At 38.1% G+C, this 18683-nt stretch overlaps 1 protein-coding gene across 4 annotated transcripts in view; it reads right to left on the bottom strand.

Moving 5' to 3' along the window:
* gphna (gephyrin a) overlaps positions 1–8810 on the bottom strand; it is a 44072-nt gene extending 35262 nt beyond the window's left edge. The window contains exons 1-3 of one of the 4 annotated variants that reach the window (XM_086094318.1): positions 8533–8810; positions 1060–1138; positions 928–985 (exon numbers count right to left, since the gene is read on the bottom strand). In XM_086094318.1, coding sequence (XP_085950444.1) covers positions 928–985; positions 1060–1138; positions 8533–8596 — 201 coding nt within the window. In that variant the 5' untranslated portion in view covers positions 8597–8810. The remainder of the gene's footprint in view (positions 1–927; positions 986–1059; positions 1139–8532) is intronic. The other 3 variants (XM_086094320.1, XM_086094319.1, XM_086094321.1) reach the window with 3 other exon arrangements.
* Positions 8811–18683: the final 9873 nt, after the last annotated feature.

Below are 18683 nucleotides of genomic sequence, written 5' to 3'. Positions count from 1 at the left end.
CTAGTTAAAGATCTTTTTTAGAAGAGTCATTGTTTCTAAAATCTATAACATGCTAGCCAAATCCTATACAGAAAGCTCGCAAACTTGCAATGTAAACATATCATTAGATAATGACAGTGTATATACAGACACTCCTGAAAAAAGAAACAGGTTTGATTCGAATACACCGGATACATGCACTAGGTTGGGTGAGGATAAGGGTACATTGTTTCACTGCATAAGGGGTTATCCTACACTACAGGAATTCTGAAGTGACGTTTGAACAAAAAAAGGTGAAATAAAGTTTTAGATTCTAGTTTCTTCAAAATAGCCACCCATTGCTCTGCTTACTGCTTTACACACTCTTGGCATTTTCACCTCAAGCAAAACCATTTCAGGCAACTACTCTTAAAGCTCATCGAGGGAATGCCAAGAATGTGCCCCAAAAAAAATCACCAGAGCAAAGAGTGACTATTTTGAAGAAACTAGAATATAAAACATGTTTTCAATTATTTCACCTTTTTTTAAAGTACATAACTTCACATGTGTTCGTTCTTAGTTTTGATGCCTTCAATGAGAATCTACAATGTAAATAGTCATGAAAATAAAGAAAATGCATTGCATGAGTAGGTTCGTCCGAACTTTTGGCCTTTTGGGGTATTGTTCAAGGAGTTTGGGGACGATTTCTGGACTATGTTAGACACAATGACATTGGACTGTGTTGCGACCTTTGAAGGACATGTGGTAGCCCTTGCAAGATGTTTTCAGGTTTTTTTCAAAGACATTTTCAGTTATTTTTGTTAATTCTATTTATAGTTTTCACAATTTTGCATTCGAAAAATTCAATAAAAATTTTGTGGGGGGAAAAAATCGGAATATTCTAAATGCAACAAAATGTTCCTCGTGTGACTGCTATGGCTTCATGTGCACCAAAGTCAAGTCGGGTACCTTGATTTCATCAATCTCATCTGGAACAATTTTATAGGCTGCGATGACACCACCTAACCTGCAGATTGTGACAGAAGGAATTAGAGGAATCTGTAGAAGTAAATGTCTGTGCTAGTGCGTAAGCAGACTTACAGTGATGGATCATGGACCAGGTCCTTCAAGTTGACCCCACTCCTGTCCTCAGCCAAGTTCTTGAAACAACTGTCACTGACTGAGAAGAAGGCCACATTTTATGACAAATCAAACAGAAATGTACAGAACTACCCAAAGTACGTGTGCTAATTATATAAATTTGAAAAAAAAGTTGGATTGGAAAAAAAAATCCTGTATATACCATGTCAACAACCCAAACTAAAAGTGAAATTGAAATAAAGTCCACAACAAAGCATACATTTTAGATTCTAACTATTAAGACATCCTGCTCAACTGAGATTTGGAACACTTGATCCATACTATTGCAAAACAGCTTCATTGACGAGGGGCATTTCTTACCAGTGATGTCCAAACTCGATCCTCAAAAGTTAAAGTACCACTGATTGTCACACCCACCTAAGTGAGTTGGAATTTGTTCTCCGCATTTGACCCATCCCCAGAGGGAGCAGTGAGCAGCAGCAGGGGCCGCGCTTGGGAATCATTTGGTGACCTAACCCCCCAATTCCAACCCTTAATGCTGAGTGTCAATGGGTCTCATTTTTTTATAGTCTTTGGTATGACCCAGCCAGGGATTGAACCCACAACCTCCAGTCTCAGGGCAGACACTCTACCACTAGACCACTGAGCTGGATTCCTAGTGTTGGATGTTTCTCTTCTCCAACACACCTGATGCTCATCAGCAAGCTCTGCATAAGCCTGATAATGATCCTGTTCACTGGAACAAGGTGCATTGGAGTAGGGAAACATCCAAAACCTGCAGGACTCCGGTCCTCGAGGACTGAGTTTGGACACAACTGATGTAGACAGACCATAAGCCAATACTTGACCTCCGATTCCGCTACTGTGTCGTTTAACAGTTTTTGTTGTCATATTTAATGCCCACTCGGGCTGGGAAATTATGAAAAAAAATAATAACTACGATTATTTTGATACATATTGAAGTTACGATCATTAAATAATAACTATTATTCACTGATTTCAGAAACGTATTTATGAGGGGGAAAAAACTACCACTCAAAACTACTCTTATTCTCTGTTGCATGATGTAGGAGGTAATATGGCGCCGCTGAACATGATTTTTTATTTTTATTTCCACTTGTGGTGCCAAAGAAAAGGAGACGCAGGAGGAGGTATGTTGTAAAAAACTTCTTTTTTTCAGCCTTACTTCCCAAGTAAACAAGAAGTTGACCAGAAGCCCAGCATACAAATCAACTCGGCCCTGAACATATCCCTCAACTATGAGTTCCATAGGGAATTAGTCAACAAGCACCACACTAAACTTCACTGCTGCACACGACTTCAGAGGTAACAGTGAGCCATTTGTTACAAGGCTTTGGTTTTCTCAGAGCACTTTATTTGTACATTTGTTTTGTCTCCTTACACATGACAAGGTCCCGTAGCATTTAAAAATGTCTTGCACAGCTTCCGAGCTTTTTTAGGGATGTCCCGATAACGTGATCGGAAATTGGGCACGATCACGTTATTTTCAGCTGATCGGAATCGGGAGAAACAGATTGGATTTTTTTTTTGTAAGGGCTACAAAGCAACAAAATAATCTACAGCTACAGTGAAATTGCCAAAAGAAACAAATATAGACACGCTTTATAACACAGCCAATGAGGGAACGTTCTGGTAGAGGTCTCAGGAAGCTAATGTGAAACATGTAACAATGATGAAGTCTGCACTGTGCACTCTGCAGTATGAAAATATTTGAATGTGGAAAGCGGAGAGAGTGCAACGACAACTTGCAATGAGTGCAAATTGAGCTATTCGCGTGGTGGAATGGATAGTAGAGCTGCGTTTAACACAACTAATTTAATAAGACACCTGGAAAATTGAAAACAAATATTTAAATGTTTTACTCCCACACGTTATCCAAAAAACAACTCAGACAGTGCCAGCCGATTTCGAGCATTTTAACTCATCTTACAAGCATCTTTCAAATAATTACAGACCAATAAGTATTCTTCCAACTATTTCAAAAGTAGCAGAAAAATGGATCACTGATCAAATTGTCCATCATTTAGACAACAGCTCTTCTTTCCACCCAATGCAATTTGGCTTTTGGGCCAAACATTCGTCTGTTTGTAGAGAAAATAAAAGTATCTCTAGATTTGGGTGGTGTAGTAGGTAGGTGCAGTATTTTTGGATCTTAGGAAAGCGTTTGATACGGTAAGTCAGTCCTTCTCACTAAGTTTTCACATTTTAACTTTTCCATCTCTGCAGTGAAATGGTTTGAATCCTACTTAAGCAATCGCTCTCAGTGTGTTTCAATTAACAACTATAAATCTGAGCTTCTCAAATTATCAACAAGTGTTCCTCATGGATCAGTTATAGGCCCCTTATTATTTAGTCTATATATTAATTATTTGCATTCCGTTCTGCTCCCAGATGTCGAATGTATCATGTATGCAGATGATACAGTTGCATTTGCTCACCTTTGTTCAAAAAACATTGTTGCAGCCAAACTCACTAAAGCAATCGATAATGTTACTATGTGGCTGCAAGAGTGCTGTCTACAGCTGAATGTCTCCAAAACAGTCAGCATGCTTTTTAGTAAAAAAACAATAAAAAATCCCATCATCCTGATATATGGGTTTCAGGTATATATATATATATATATATATATATATATATATATCAAAAAAATATATATAAATATATATATTTTTTTTAACAACTACAGACTGTTAATCAATATAAATATATTTGACTATTGATTGACTAACATTTCCTTCAAAGCTCATGTTGACAAATTATGAATTTTTTTTAAAATAAATCAAGTTAAATCTGGCAAATTTTCATTCAATCAGGAATGGAATGTTTGCTGAGGCGGCAAAAATCTTTTTACCCTCTATGATTTTTAGCCACCTTAATTATTGTTTAACGAGTTGGTCTCAGACCTCAAGTAATACAATGAGACCAGTTGAAATATTGTATAAGCAAGTCATCAATGTTTTGGATAAAAAACTAAAAAACAAGTCACTACCACCACTGTAATATATTAAGACAAATATGGTTTTCTAAACTGGACTGACCTTCGTAAGTTTGCAGACTTATGCTTGATTTATAAGGTTACTCACAATTTTGCCCCAGCTCCATTATCTAAGTTTATCATTCAGAGAAATAACAGTGAGCATGTGATGAGAGGACCTGCGAGAGGAGACTTTGTTAACCCTCCGCGTAAGAGCATCTTCAGTCAATCCGCCTGGTCTGTGAGAGGGGCAAGGGAATGGAACTCACTGACACTAAAATAAACTGAATCTGTTGTGTTATGTGCATTTGTAATGTACTGTATTGTTTCTATCCTTAACAACAAAGTTGTGTTGACTTTTTAGTGTGTCAGGACCTGTTTAGTCCAATTGTATGTTTTTACTAATTGTGTGCCTATGCTGTACTTATGTTTTTGTATTTTATTGCTTTTTTAACATCATGGCCAGGGGACTACTGATGGAAAATAGCCTTCTGGCTAATTTTGGCTTTTTTAACTCATGAATTTCTATGTGTTTTATTATATTGCACTGTCCTCTTTTAAAGAAATCAAATTCAAGGCAAACAGAATATTGTGTGCTGTGTCTACATAAACATGGTGGGTAGTAGGTACCACATGAAAGATTGCGTTCCATTCTTTCATTAGGAAAAAAAAAGTAAATTTCTACCTTATTCTGTTCTTTAGTAATCACCATTTGAAAATAGATAATTTGAGTGACATTGAGCGAAAATTGAAAAGATAAGGAGAAAACAAGCTTCTTGTGAAAAGATACATTTTCTGCACAACAGTGACTTTGACACTAATATTTTTTGTTTAGTGATGCTCTGTGAATTAGATTTAATGTGACAAAGGCTTTGATCATTCATGTCACCCTTGAAAACGTTCTATTTCATCAGATTCGGCATTTGTTTCAGTGTTATTCCATACTATCGGGTGTTTAGTTAGTGGGTGTTACGGGATTTCACAAATCCATTGAGTAGACAGCACTGCGCAACAACTTCCATTGCCCATTGAAAAAAAATAAAATGTAGTGAACGTCAATTAACATTTTTTGGCGGCATTTATTTGGATTTTAGAATACGTCATTAAACGTTTTTGGCGGTAAAAGAGTTAAATGTTTTACTTGATTTAAATCACTGCCCCTATAGCCATATTAGAGGTGTCATGATGGGATAGTTTTGTTTAAAAAAAATATTACAATTTGGACTTAATATTTTTAATGCACGCTGGATGAAGAGAAACTAATGTAAACGTTAGGCACTCCATTTACATGTACACATAGAGGTCATTGTGGTATATGGGTAACAACACAAATCCTCCACTAAAACTGTTCTGATTGGATGATTTGCAGGCAGCGAAACAACATGTCATCCCCAAGTCTCACAACTGTCACATGTGCTCAGTGTAAACCTGCTCTAATCTGTGAAGAGAACCGGGCACGATGGCTAAACTGTCAACTTAGTTTGCGGTGCTCTTGGCACTGCATGCCAATCAAGCTACACAGTGATGGGTTGTGAAGACAAGTCTCACTGGAGGACCTCCAGCACTCATACCATACCCTTGGAGTGTCTGGCAAGTTTGGTCACATAGATGCACACAAGTATTCTGCTTAAGGTCATTTTTGTACAGTACTTTGGCTGTATTCATCCCCAACATAGAGGTAGATCATGACATCAACGCAGCTAGCTTGTAAACTACCTCATGTATTATCCATCCATTTTCTTAACCGCTTATTCCTCACAAGGGTCACGGGGTGTTGGAGCCTATCCCAGCCAGTTTTGAGCAGTAGGCGGGGTACACCCTGAACTGGTTGCCACTCTTTGATCAAGTACATAGTTAACGCAGCTCTCGACCAGGAAACTTTAAAGCACTACATGCTTTCCGCTGCCGATGAGCTTTTTGGAGACGATGATTTTATTTTCCAGCAGGATTTGGCATCTTCCCCCAAAGCCAAAACTACCAATAACTGCGTTAATAACCCAGCCATAGATTGGCCAGCAAACTCGCCTGACTTGAACCCCATTGAAAATGTTTGTTGTATTGTCAAGAGGAAGACAAGAGAACAGAAACCCTGAAATGCAGACGATCTAAAAAGGCCAATATCTTGGGCATCTTGGGCTACAATAACACTTGAACTGTGCCAAAGGCTGATCGCCTCCATTACCACGCGTCACGTGACCTTAATATAAACAGAAGCTTAACAAAGTACTGAGGGCATATGACTTTTCAGAAGGCTAACATATATGTGTTTTTTTGGTAGTCATATGAAATATTAAAATTTTGTGAAATACTGGATTTTTTATTTTTTTGCATCAAAATTAAAACAAAAAAAGGCTTGAAATGTTTCACTTTGTGGTGCAGCATGCGTGTTTCACTTTTTGCAAACAATTTTGGACAAAGAGACTTTTCTTCAATATTTGAATTTTCTGACCAGACCTGACCTGACGGCAAGCAGCATTGTGGAATCCCAGCATTCACATGGGTGTGGATTTCGTTGGGCTCTGGTCTTTTTCACTCTACCACACAAACCCTAAACCTTACAGACTACGCAACAATTTAATGTGAGCCAAATAAAACTGTTATCTGTGTTGTGTACACATAAATCTCCTTGGTGTGGACGGATTACTATGAATCCACCAGGTTTCCCTCAAGTGGGTGACAACAATGAGAATAGCACCCCTTGTAATTATTTGGTAGTTCTTTGGAGTGTTGCAAAAAGATACCGAATATCTTGATGTCTTGTGTAACATCATCCAATGGTGGTTCACTTGCAGGTGAATTGAGAACCACCTATTTCAGCAGTCTTGGTTTGCATGTTTGTGTGTGTGCCAGGATAATGGCAGTCACATCGAACCAGACTAAACATCATCTTGTTTGACATCACCCATAACGGCCTTTTCACACTGCTGGTGGTTCTCTTGATTTCCGTTTTGTTTTATATTTATGACCTTGAAGTGTTTTTCATAAAAATATTTACTGTAACATTGACTTTACTAATGCATTACCATAGGAGAGCAATGAACTACTGCGTGTTCTACCTTGCGTACAAATTTGGGTCATGTCGCCGCCATAGGAATGAAACTCTGTCGCAAATTGAGGATGAGATTCAGAGATGCCGAAGTATTTCAGCTCTCATTACAAGTCAGACACATTGGTCAAGAACTAGGATGGGGATGGGTTCTGTAAGGAGAAATTTGTAAGTGACCATCGCTAACAGGAGCCCTATACAGTAATATTTGCAGAATTGAAGTGTTGGGGCGCAAAGTATTTTCAAAAGGCCCCAAATCCCTGGCCAATTACCTGAGAACTTGAAACATTAAATTGTTGAGTTTTTTAAGTCTGTGCAATTTATGTCATGGTTGGGTCATTAACTGAACTGACGTGACTCGAGAGTGTGAGCTTGAACTGTCCGGTCAGCAGGGTTTTGCATACAAAACGCTACCTGGTCAAAATCACTACAACAGCTTTCTCAGTCAGCTGCTGGCTTGCATCCTCTTTGAGCATTTTAAGCACGTCTCCTCCTGCCTTGGAGAGAAGGCAGTAGGCCTACTGGTGACTGCCACACGACTCCCCGCTAGTCCCTTTCCTCCTCTTCACGACTCTGAGGAAAACATCGGCTACACGAATTAGTGAAGCTGCTAAACAACCTGCAGAAGAGAATTCATTTTGCCCTGGTGACGGCTCTTGCCTGCTAATTAAATTTGCAAGCGCACGATTTATGATTAACATATTAAATTATTTTAAGGAAAGGTTACACAGGAAGACAGAACAGACGAAATGTCTGTCAAAGTGACAGTGTAGCAATGAGAACGAAATACACCCGTAAAACCAGGCAACACATCTGCAAACAAATTAAAATAATAATAATACATGAATAATGCAGCTCATAGGCTTGGTAGGTTGCATAGTCGTTACGCTGCTAGAAATTATACCACTTCCCAGCATCAAGATAGCAACGACAATAGAGCCCTACAGGAAATGGAGCATTTATCTTCAAAATAAAAGCATTAATTTACGTTGAGGCTTATTGAAAGACTGGCTAGTGAGGGGGATAACCCCTAATTGTGAAAGTATTTCCCAAAAGTCTACTTTTCTTCTGTCGCTTGGCGCTGATTAAAATATCTCGCCCTAGTAGCGTGAATGTATCTAAAATGGTGTTGGATGTGGTACAAAGTATTTACCTTCCACGTCGAGTAAATGCATTACAAACATAAATACAGAACAACACGACCGTCGTTCAGAGCGTATTCAACATCTGTCTGACCTGTCAAACCGCTAGCTGCTAACCTAGACCAATGACAGCAAACGGAACCGGTTAGCATGCTGGCTAACCACGGCTAGCTCTGCAGTGAAAACAGCTAGTTTCGTGACACCGTCGAGCAGCGGCAAACGACGGGTAGACGGCACATGCCAGTACAATTTAGGGGCACCTAATCACGTTTCGTCAAACACTTTCTTACCTGTCAGAATTCCCACTCGGGTCTGATGGTCGTGGTTGGTGAGCACCATCCCGTCCGTCGCCATGTTTACAACCGCTGTCTGCACTGTGACAGCACATATATAAAAACAGTGGTGTGAAGCGTTAGCTGCCGCTGCACCTCTGGAAGACGACTGCCTGCCTGCGCGTGCTGGCGCGTGTGCATGTACGCGCGCGTATGTACACTTCGGTTTAAAATTGCTCTAATTGTATTTTTAGGTGAAATAAAAATAAGATCAAGTGCCATCCGAAAAATCACAGGTTGTGTAGGTTACCAACCTACGGTGTACTATTTAAAAACGTACCAATTTTTCGCCACACGAAGCACAGTCTTCACAGAGGAACACATATATGGAGGTAAATTTGGTGCAAAACTAACTTGTGCAAAAAATGTGTACCTGTAGAAAAAAGTCTAAATTTGTATCTGTAAAAGTCGTGATTTGTATCTGTAAAAAAAATGTGTGCCTGTAAAAAAAAAAATTGTGTCTGTAAAAGAAATGTGTACCTGTAAAAAAAAAAATTGTGTCTGTAAAATAAATTTGTACCTGTAAAAAAAAAAAATGTGTATGTGTAAAACAAATTTGTATCTGTAAAAACAAATTTGTACCTGTAAAAGTCATGATTTGTATCTGTACAAAAAATTTTTTGTACCTGTACAAAAACTATAAATTTGTATCTGTAAAAGTTGTGATTTGTACCTGTAGAAATGACAACTTGTAGTCAAAGAAGTCGCCACTAGGAGTCACAAGTGGGTTTTCTGCTGCTGTTCTGTGACGTGAGTTTTGCCCCATTTGTTGCGCTACAAATGGAGCAAAACTAATTTGTACTTGTAGAGCGCCGTGATTTGTACTTGTAAAGAAGGGGGCGGGCTCTGGTGTAATGAAGGGTTGTTTTGACCAATCAAGTGAGAAGGATTTGAGCGGATTGGAGCGCAACCTCATTGGTTTAGCGAACGACGGTGGCGGGACTCGCGGAAGGATACAAGCAGGACACATCGTCGCCAACCAACATACATATTAAGAATACTTCAGTCGACTGAAGTATTCTTCCTCAACATACATATTAAGAATACTGAAGTATTCTTCCTCAACATACATATTAAGAATACTGAAGTATTCTTCCTCAACATACATATTAAGAATACTGAAGTATTCTTCCTCAACATACATATTAAGAAGTATTCTTAATATGTATGTTGGTTGGCGACGATGTGTCCTGCTTGTATCCTTCCGCGAGTCCCGCCACCGTCGTTCGCTAAACCAATGAGGTTGCGCTCCAATCCGCTCAAATCCTTCTCACTTGATTGGTCAAAACAACCCTTCATTACACCAGAGCCCGCCCCCTTCTTTACAAGTACAAATCACGGCGCTCTACAAGTACAAATTAGTTTTGCTCCATTTGTAGCGCAACAAATGGGGCAAAACTCACGTCACAGAACAGCAGCAGAAAACCCACTTGTGACTCCTAGTGGCGACTTCTTTGACTACAAGTTGTCATTTCTACAGGTACAAATCACAACTTTTACAGATACAAATTTATAGTTTTTGTACAGGTACAAATTTTTTTTTGTACAGATACAAATCATGACTTTTACAGGTACAAATTTGTTTTTACAGATACAAATTTGTTTTACACATACACATTTTTTTTTTACAGGTACAAATTTATTTTACAGACACAAATTTTTTTTTTACAGGTACAAATTTATTTTACAGACCCAATTTTTTTTTTTACAGGTACACATTTCTTTTACAGACACAAAAATTTTTTTTACAGGCACACATTTTTTTTACAGATACAAATCACGACTTTTACAGATACAAATTTAGACTTTTTTCTACAGGTACACATTTTTTGCACAAGTTAGTTTTGCACCAAATTGACCTCCATACACATAATGTATAAATTTGCAGGCGTTTTGCCCAGGAACAAAACCTCATTTGAGTTCCAGATCCTAACTTTTTTTCTAGGGATGCACAATAATATCGGTGGCTGATAATTATCGTCAATTATCGACTAATTTGACGTCAAACAGATAAACCAGATAATCCGCCAATAATTGTCGGCAATTATCAACCACTTTGACATCCTACAGATAAACCAGATAATAAAGAAATGTTAGCATTTTTTAAACATGGCTGTTTTGTTTTGCCAAACTCAAAATGAGTTACTAGTTTTCTTTGAAGCAGACATATCAATAAAATTTAGCTTCATGGTGCTTTACACAATGTTTACATGTATTTGTCCATGTTAGTGTTATAGTAAGACTCAAAAGTATATTTGTATTCAAGTTAATTTTGCAAACAATTATCGGCTGACTTATCGGTTATCGACATCTGCACTTTTTAAATGATTGGTTTATCTGTATCGGTTGAAAATAGCATTATCATGCATTCCTATTTTTTCTTCTCCTACAAAATCAACAAGTGCATATTAATTAAATTGGAGACGTTGTACAACAGATATTCAAAATAAGTACTGTAATTTATTTTATCAAGCAAATAATAGTAAATAGAAATTTCCAGTTTGCAGTTAAAGTAGTACCAAGTTCAGGTGTGTTCATATTATGCCTATGTGACATACTTTCTTCTAATATCCCAAATGAAGGAGCAAGTTTTACAGCACAGGTCACACGCAACAAATATCTTGCTCAAATTAGCCTGTTTGAACCCAGTTTAGGGAGGGTTGAGCACAGGCAATAATAGCATTTTCACTTGTGGAGGCAGATTCACATGCTGTTTATTTTCACAAATGATGAGTGGGCAGGTACATCAGAAACCCAAATATTTGTATACAGCACAAGCAAAGAAAAAGTCAGTTTTCTAGAATACTGCATGTGCCCTTTAAAATTAATAGGGTACTCTTTCACAAGTATGCAAATTTCTTTAATCAGAGTCAGACTGTAACTATGCTAATATTGACCGTTTGCACCGACGTCACGTGAGCACGTGACTGCCCTATGACGGACGGCGGAAGGAAATGATTGTTGAATGGAAGTGGACGTGACCCGGAGCCACTTCGTGACTGTGATTTTACAAATTAAAAGTTATTATTGCCCATAGAGCCATGGAGTCTACTACTTTAACCAAAGTTTGTTTGCCTGTCAGTAGAAGTTGCACATTTAGTCGGGACTCATAGAGCGTGATATTTGATTAAGTTGGAGATCGGTAGTTTGAAAACAGCCCCTTACCTTCTGTCGCCTGCTGTTTTTACCGAGTTAATCAAATCACCGACTTTGCCGAAATTCACAGCGCACGACCTATATCATTATGTAGTCAATGCCAGTGTCTGACCGAAAAGACTATCGTAGTGGCAAGCTATGCAGTCACGGAGGACGTGAGATCGAGTCCGGGTTTCGCCTTTACTGGGTGGAGTTTGCATGTTCTCCCCGTGCTTGCGTGGGTTTTCTCCGGGTACTTCGGTTTCCTCCCACATTCCAAAGACATGCATGTCAGGTTAATTGAACTCTCCAAGTTCTCCATAGGTGTGATTATGAGTGTGGATGGTTGTTCGTCTTTGTATGCCCTGTGATTGGCTGGCAACCAGTTCAGGGTACCTCGCCTACTGCCCGAAGCCAGCTGGGATAGGCTCCTGCTTTCCATCAACGTATTTTGTCTTCATTAGGGGGAATGCGATTAAAAAAAACAATATTTGGTTTACTCCCTTGTCTATCTGTACAACCGACCACACAGCAAGATGACATTTTATGAGATAATTGATTAGATGAAGGACTTTACGCCGTACGAGATTCAATGGTTACAATACAGGCAAGTGGTTCTTTTCTATCCAGCTTACCGGAGAGGGGCGTTCCTATTAGGGCGGTGACGTCACGTGCAAAAGGACAATAGCTGGTATCAGGCAGAATCCTCATACCTCCAAAATCATCCCTTTTCCTGAGACGCCCAAAATGGCATGTTTGTTCAACCAACCGGTATATCATAGTCAAAGTAAGCAATCAATTTTCAACGCTTAAGATTGGTCAAAAATAACACCCACACGACACACAGGGCTCTAAATGGTGGCAATTTGCTTCTAAAATTTGAGACAGTGCAAGTACATTTTTCACCAACTCGCATATCTGCAACCAATAACGGCAGATTTAAAAAAAATAATAATAAAATTGTAGTTTAAAAATTAACATTTTGAATTATTTTTTTTGCTATTGACAAATTCCAAATTTATCAGTAATGTAGTGAAAATGTGTGTAGTTAGTTTTCAAGTAGTCTTACAGCATGCGGCCCTAAATTTTCCATTCGCGTCCCTAAAATTTCAGGTTAAGGGCCACTGTGTTCCTAGTCAAATAAAAAATAAAAAAGTTAGTCTGGACCCCTGCCCACAAGTGGATTGAGCAATAGTATAGATTTGTTGGAAAAAATATGAAATTTACCAAATTGTGACATAGGAGGTTCCAGCCTGACATCAGCGATATACCAAGACAAGTATATTGAAGGATAGTCAGGGTTTTTCCTGTGTACAAAATTCTGAGGTAGCCACCTCCCCCTAATTTGCTCGCCACCTCCAGCCTGAGCCACTGATATCGCTCAACACAGCGCTCCAGCTGTGTTGATTGAGCTTGGCAGGAACGCATTTTAACTGCAGTTCCAGTGTTGCGCCATTATGGAGGCTATATCAACAGCACTGTACCGGAAAGACCTGAAGCAACAACCGAAGAAGAAACAGCTTTCTTTCTTTTCTTTTTTTTATGTACCGAAGAAGAAACCGATCATGAAGGAACCGCTGCACACACCCATTTCCTGGTTCCAGCCATCGCCAGTCATAAAAACACTGTATATACAATAAACATAATTGTGTTTTACAACAACGCTGAACTATATTTACAATTTAATATGTACTAGTGGATGAATTTTTAATGATTGTAGTTAAACAATGGCAAAAATGAATGGCAACTTTGTATTCATATAATTTCTCATTTCTAGTCCTTGATCATAAAATGGCTGCAGGAGGGACGGCCATAATGGCATCGGTCACCACCGCGAGTACCAATACTTTAAAATAAGACTGGTATTGGAACCGATACCGATACCTGGTGACTATGATGGGTGACTAACGGTACAGATAACGGTATTCACCCATAATAGGTTGATACCACCTCTGATTCAATTTGACCCAAGAAAAACCCTGATAGGTAAAGGGGAAGTCAAGCCAAAAAGTTTCTTTACAATAATACGTTCTATGTGCCCCTACTAGTCTAAAATTGACATTGTAATTAATACTGAGTTAGTGGAATATGAGTTAAGCAGCGAAATCCACCCATTTTTATCCATTTCAGGTTGCGGCCATTTTGTCACTTGACTGAAAATGACATCACACTTGCCCAGAGCTCAGAGAATGACCAATCACGGCTCAACTACAGAAAACAGCTGTGCAAATCCTTAAAAACGACCTTAAAGTATGATTCAATTTATCAGCAAGAATGTCATACAAGAATGTCACAGCATCCCGCAAAACACTCATTGCTGCTTTCTCGAGCATAGCAAAAAACATTGTTCGCTCTGTGAGTCACGCTAAGGTACTCGATCGTTTTGTCCTTTGCTCCAAATTAGTCCAAGAAAGTGACAGTTACAAGTGATAGTGATATTGGCTATGGTTTATAGCCTATTCATCTTTCTGATGTTACGTAGTTTGATTTGGCGGTATCGACTATCTGTTGGGGGCACAGCAGAAGCCTTGCCACTAGAGCTGCGTTGTAGGCGGGTCATCCGGTGGGTTGACTGGGAGCTCCTGCTGAGTGCATGCTTGCATAGGTGCGTTGGCTCTGTATTAATCTGACCAACAAAGAGGCGATAAAGGGTTCATCTGGGGTTAGAATGGATGGATTCTATTTCCATAAATTTTTAAGAGAAAACATTTTTCTTACTTCTTAGACTCGGTTTGCGACCCAAAATGTTTATGAACAGAGGTTCCACTGTACTAGTTTTGTCTGTGGAACTGATCCTCGGCTGTTTGATGAGAGCTGTTTTTTTGTGGGTCGTTCCATACCAAATCACCCAAAAATAATCTTAACATTTTAACCAAACAGGCTTTCATATTATTGAAACTTGGTATAATTGGTGATATTGACGGCACAACACTACATCTCAAATTTTAGGTCAATGGGAGCAGGGGATTGGGAGGGAGCTGTGGCCCGCTAAATTGTAAAATTTTCGACAAAAAGGAGCATGGGCACTTTTCTTTGAAGGCTTATATCTCAGGAATTACTGGGTCAATCTGCACAAAATAGGTATTGTTGCAAAATAAAGTAGTATTCCAAATCTGCAATCATTTACAAGATCAGGGTGTATTTTAGTCAACTTTGACCTTTTGTTTAGTTGACCTTGTGTATCACATGACTGTAAAGCAACACTTAGGAACCTTCAAAAAGCATTTTGTAGGGGTGCACCGATCCCAATTTTCCAGCCGTCTGATTACCGATCCCCGATCTTTTAAAAACTTGCCGATCCTGATTTTTTCATAACAAGCAGCATACGCCTTCAGAATTCCAATCTTCTTTTATTGGAAAACCTTGAACAATATGTGAGATAATACAAACAGGTTGTTTTAACTGCACATGAAGTAGTTCTCTCAAATAAAAATGAAAAGTATATTAGTCATCTCAGCAGAAGAGGACAATGGCTGCCTTTTTCCAGACCTCTGAGGAGGGAGATGAGATTGATGGAAAAGATCAGTTTATTTTTAAGGGATCTGCCGATTATCGATCCCCTAAAATGAAGTAGAGAATCGAGGAAGGCTAGGGCAGGCCCTTTTACTGTAAAAGCTGTTTTATATAAATACGAAGATAAGCGGTTCGGATAATGGATGGATGGACTGACATGAAACGGATGGCAGAGTCATCCAAGCAATATTCTTTCCGAAGGGGATTCCGAAATGCCAGGAGTCTGAAGTCTGACACTCAACTTCTTCTCATAACAAACGCCTTTTATATGGCGCCTCCTGGTGTTCAAATTGAGACATCACATAACTAAAATGGCTTTGTGCACAGGCAATATTGAACATGTACAGTATTTTGTAATGACAAGCGGTTATTCTAAAAAGTGTTATACTTGTGTAAAACATGCTATGTTCAAAAAAAATTTTTTATTGAACAATATGAGTAAAATCTTTTCTCTTTTTTTTTTTCCACAGTTGCAACAAGTAATGAAATTTTTAAGCATCAGTATACTTGTACTTGGTCCAAAAACAGGGATTATCAGTCATCTCATCTGGTGGAAGCCCCTCATCCCCCTCCAAACTGAGTGTACTAGGTCCATCCTCATTCAGAGTGAAGAAGACGTGGAACGAAACCGTGCAACTTGTCAAATTAATGGGGTGAACATGGAGAAGCAACAATAAATGACAAAAGATAAACATTAATAACCATCAAGCTCAAACAAACTACCTGTGTTGGCATCTCTTCCTGATCAACTGTACCCACACATTCCACGTGAGTGTGCAGGAAATTAGGAATTAAGCCTTCATCAAACTCTGTCCACTTGTGGTTTCCGAACACTATGCTGTGGTGACTTAGCAGGGCCGAGCTGGACATGCATCCTCACCTCAGGCACTTATGGACGTTTTTGGTTTCTCGAAAATATAATATATAATATAATGTGATATATATATATGTGTATATATATATATATATATATATATATATATATATATATATATATATATATATATATATATATATATATATATATATATATATACGCTTTATCAAACAGAAGAGGAAGCAGTAATGTACAAAAGCTCATCTCTGAAATTAGTAAAAGATACAAAACCACAAAAAAAAAATATGGGTATTTAAAAGAATTCCCTACTGAATTGTGTAATACTGTATAATATTTTGGGGGGGGTTGTTTGCATACTGCTGTAATTCCTTATTATTGATGCTTTTGTAATTCTATTATTGATCGATCCTTTCACTTTTGTGATGTTAAATCATATTTGTATTGATGGATCCAACACAATGTTCTTTCTGGCAATCTCCCTATGTTGCTGTTCAAATAACTTGCCATGTTTGTTTTGTAAATTGAAATAAAGTTAAAAAAAAAATAAAATAAAATAAAAAAAACATTTCTGTTATTTCTGAAATTAGTTTAGCTTTTTTTAATTAAAAAAAACCCACAAAAAAATCCGGTAATTTTCCTGCAGCTGGGGCGCCAGGAAAATACTGTGAAATAACAGTAAACAACAATTTCTGTTATTGTACAGTATTTTTCTGGCGCCCCAGCTACTGAAAAATTACCATTTTGTTTTTTTAAATTTCCCCCCAAAAAATGTTAAAAAGAAAAAAAGCATCTTGCCACTACAGATGCCCAAAGGACAACTTCACGAATGTAGTTATACCGGGTGGTAATGTATGGAGGTAAATATGGTGCAAAACTAACTTGAAAAATGTGTACCTGTAGAAAAAAATCAAAATTTGTATCTGTAAAAGTCGTGATTTGTACCCGTAAAAAAAATGTGTGCCTGTAAAGAAAAAAAAATTGTATCTGTAAAAGATTTTTATTTTATTTTAACTGTTTGCAAAGCATACATTGCAAAATACTGACATTTATCAATAAATTGTAATGTTTAAAATAAAATGATTAAATACAGAGGATAAAGATTTGAGGTTAAAATACCTGTAGCGTCTTAAAGATCCACTCGCAGTAAAAACGTTTTGTTTTCATTTTATTATGATAGTAAGAGTACAGATGCTTAAATATAATGTTAATCAAATACAAGTAGCTGAGTACTGTCCACTTTTGGTTATAGGTTTAGGTTATCTTGTAAAACATTCAATAGGGTTCTGTAGCTTTATAGTAATTTTCACATCTAAGCACTAAGCAGCAGTTTATGAGGTTTTTTTTTTTTAGATTTTTTTTTTTTTTACAGGTACAAGCTATTGATCGTATGTTTACACTGGTAGGCTTCAAATCTTAAAATAAAAATCGTGACTTCAATGTGTTCAGTTTTCGTGACAACAACATGAGATGAGCTAGCTAGCTAGCACCGGATTATGAGCTATGTTCGTACAATAAATCTTACCTTCATACTAAAACTTCTTTCTTTCTGCCCACTTAGAGTGCTCTGCATGTCAACCAACGTTTACGCTGTTCCACACGGTGTTTGTATATTGAACCATGTTGAAATGTTCACGCCTGGGACGTCCTCTTCTTCCAAAATGACGCGTAAACTAGTGTGGCTACTCTGTTCGGAATTGCGGACTTGTGCATGGGCATCATTTGAGTTCAACCCACTGTCGTTCGCTCAACCAATGAGGTTGAGCTTTAGCCCGCCCAAATCCTTCAGAGCCCGCCCTCTTCTTCTACGAGTACAAATCACAGCGCTCTACAAGTACGAATCAGTTTTGCACCTTTTGTAGCGAGATATATGGTGCAAAACTCACGTGACTGGACAGCAGCAGAAAAACCACTTGTGACTCCTAGTGGCGACTTCTTTGATTACAAGTTGTCATTTCTACAGGTACAAATCACAACTTTTACAGATACAAATTTACACTTTTTGTACAGATACAAAAAAAATATTGTACAGGTACAAATTTGTTTTTACAGATCCAATTTTTTTTTACAGGTACACATTTTTTTACAGATACACATTTTTTTTTACAGGTACACATTTTTTTTTACAGGTACAAATCACGACTTTTACAGATACAAATTTAGACTTTTATCGACAGGTAATTTTTTTTTTTTATAAGTTAGTTTTGCACCATATTTACCTCCATATTTGACTTCCTGCTTAGTCCCAGTCAATCAGGATCCACAGCGATCAACTCGCACTTTTTTCTTTTTTTACGCCGAATGTCCTTCCTGACGCCGCAACTGGATGGGATTGTCGCTGTGACCTGGATTTGAACCCCTCTTTCTTGTGCGAAGTTATCCACCAACATCATCGCTACGACACCTGCAGTGTCAGAAAAATACATTCGGACTGTTAAGGTACAAACGTGCTACATTTTTCCACATTCAAATTTGGACGTGTGTAAAACGTGTGCTTTTCGAGCAGTTTTCTTGTCTTTTTTCACGAAGAGCCTCTTTCACGAGCATTATTGCATCGGAACATATTGCATGGGTGACATAATAAAGCTTTGGAACACTGGAAGGCGTTCTTCATTTTCTCAGGGAT

The sequence above is a fragment of the Leptonotus elevatus genome, chromosome 14 (genome assembly GCF_054856555.1).
Source record: "Leptonotus elevatus isolate MCC_2025b chromosome 14, RoL_Lele_1.0, whole genome shotgun sequence".
Classification (NCBI taxonomy): Eukaryota; Metazoa; Chordata; class Actinopteri; order Syngnathiformes; family Syngnathidae; genus Leptonotus; species Leptonotus elevatus.
Note: the sequence above shows the minus strand (reverse complement) of the source record. Positions and strands in the feature narration are given on the sequence as shown.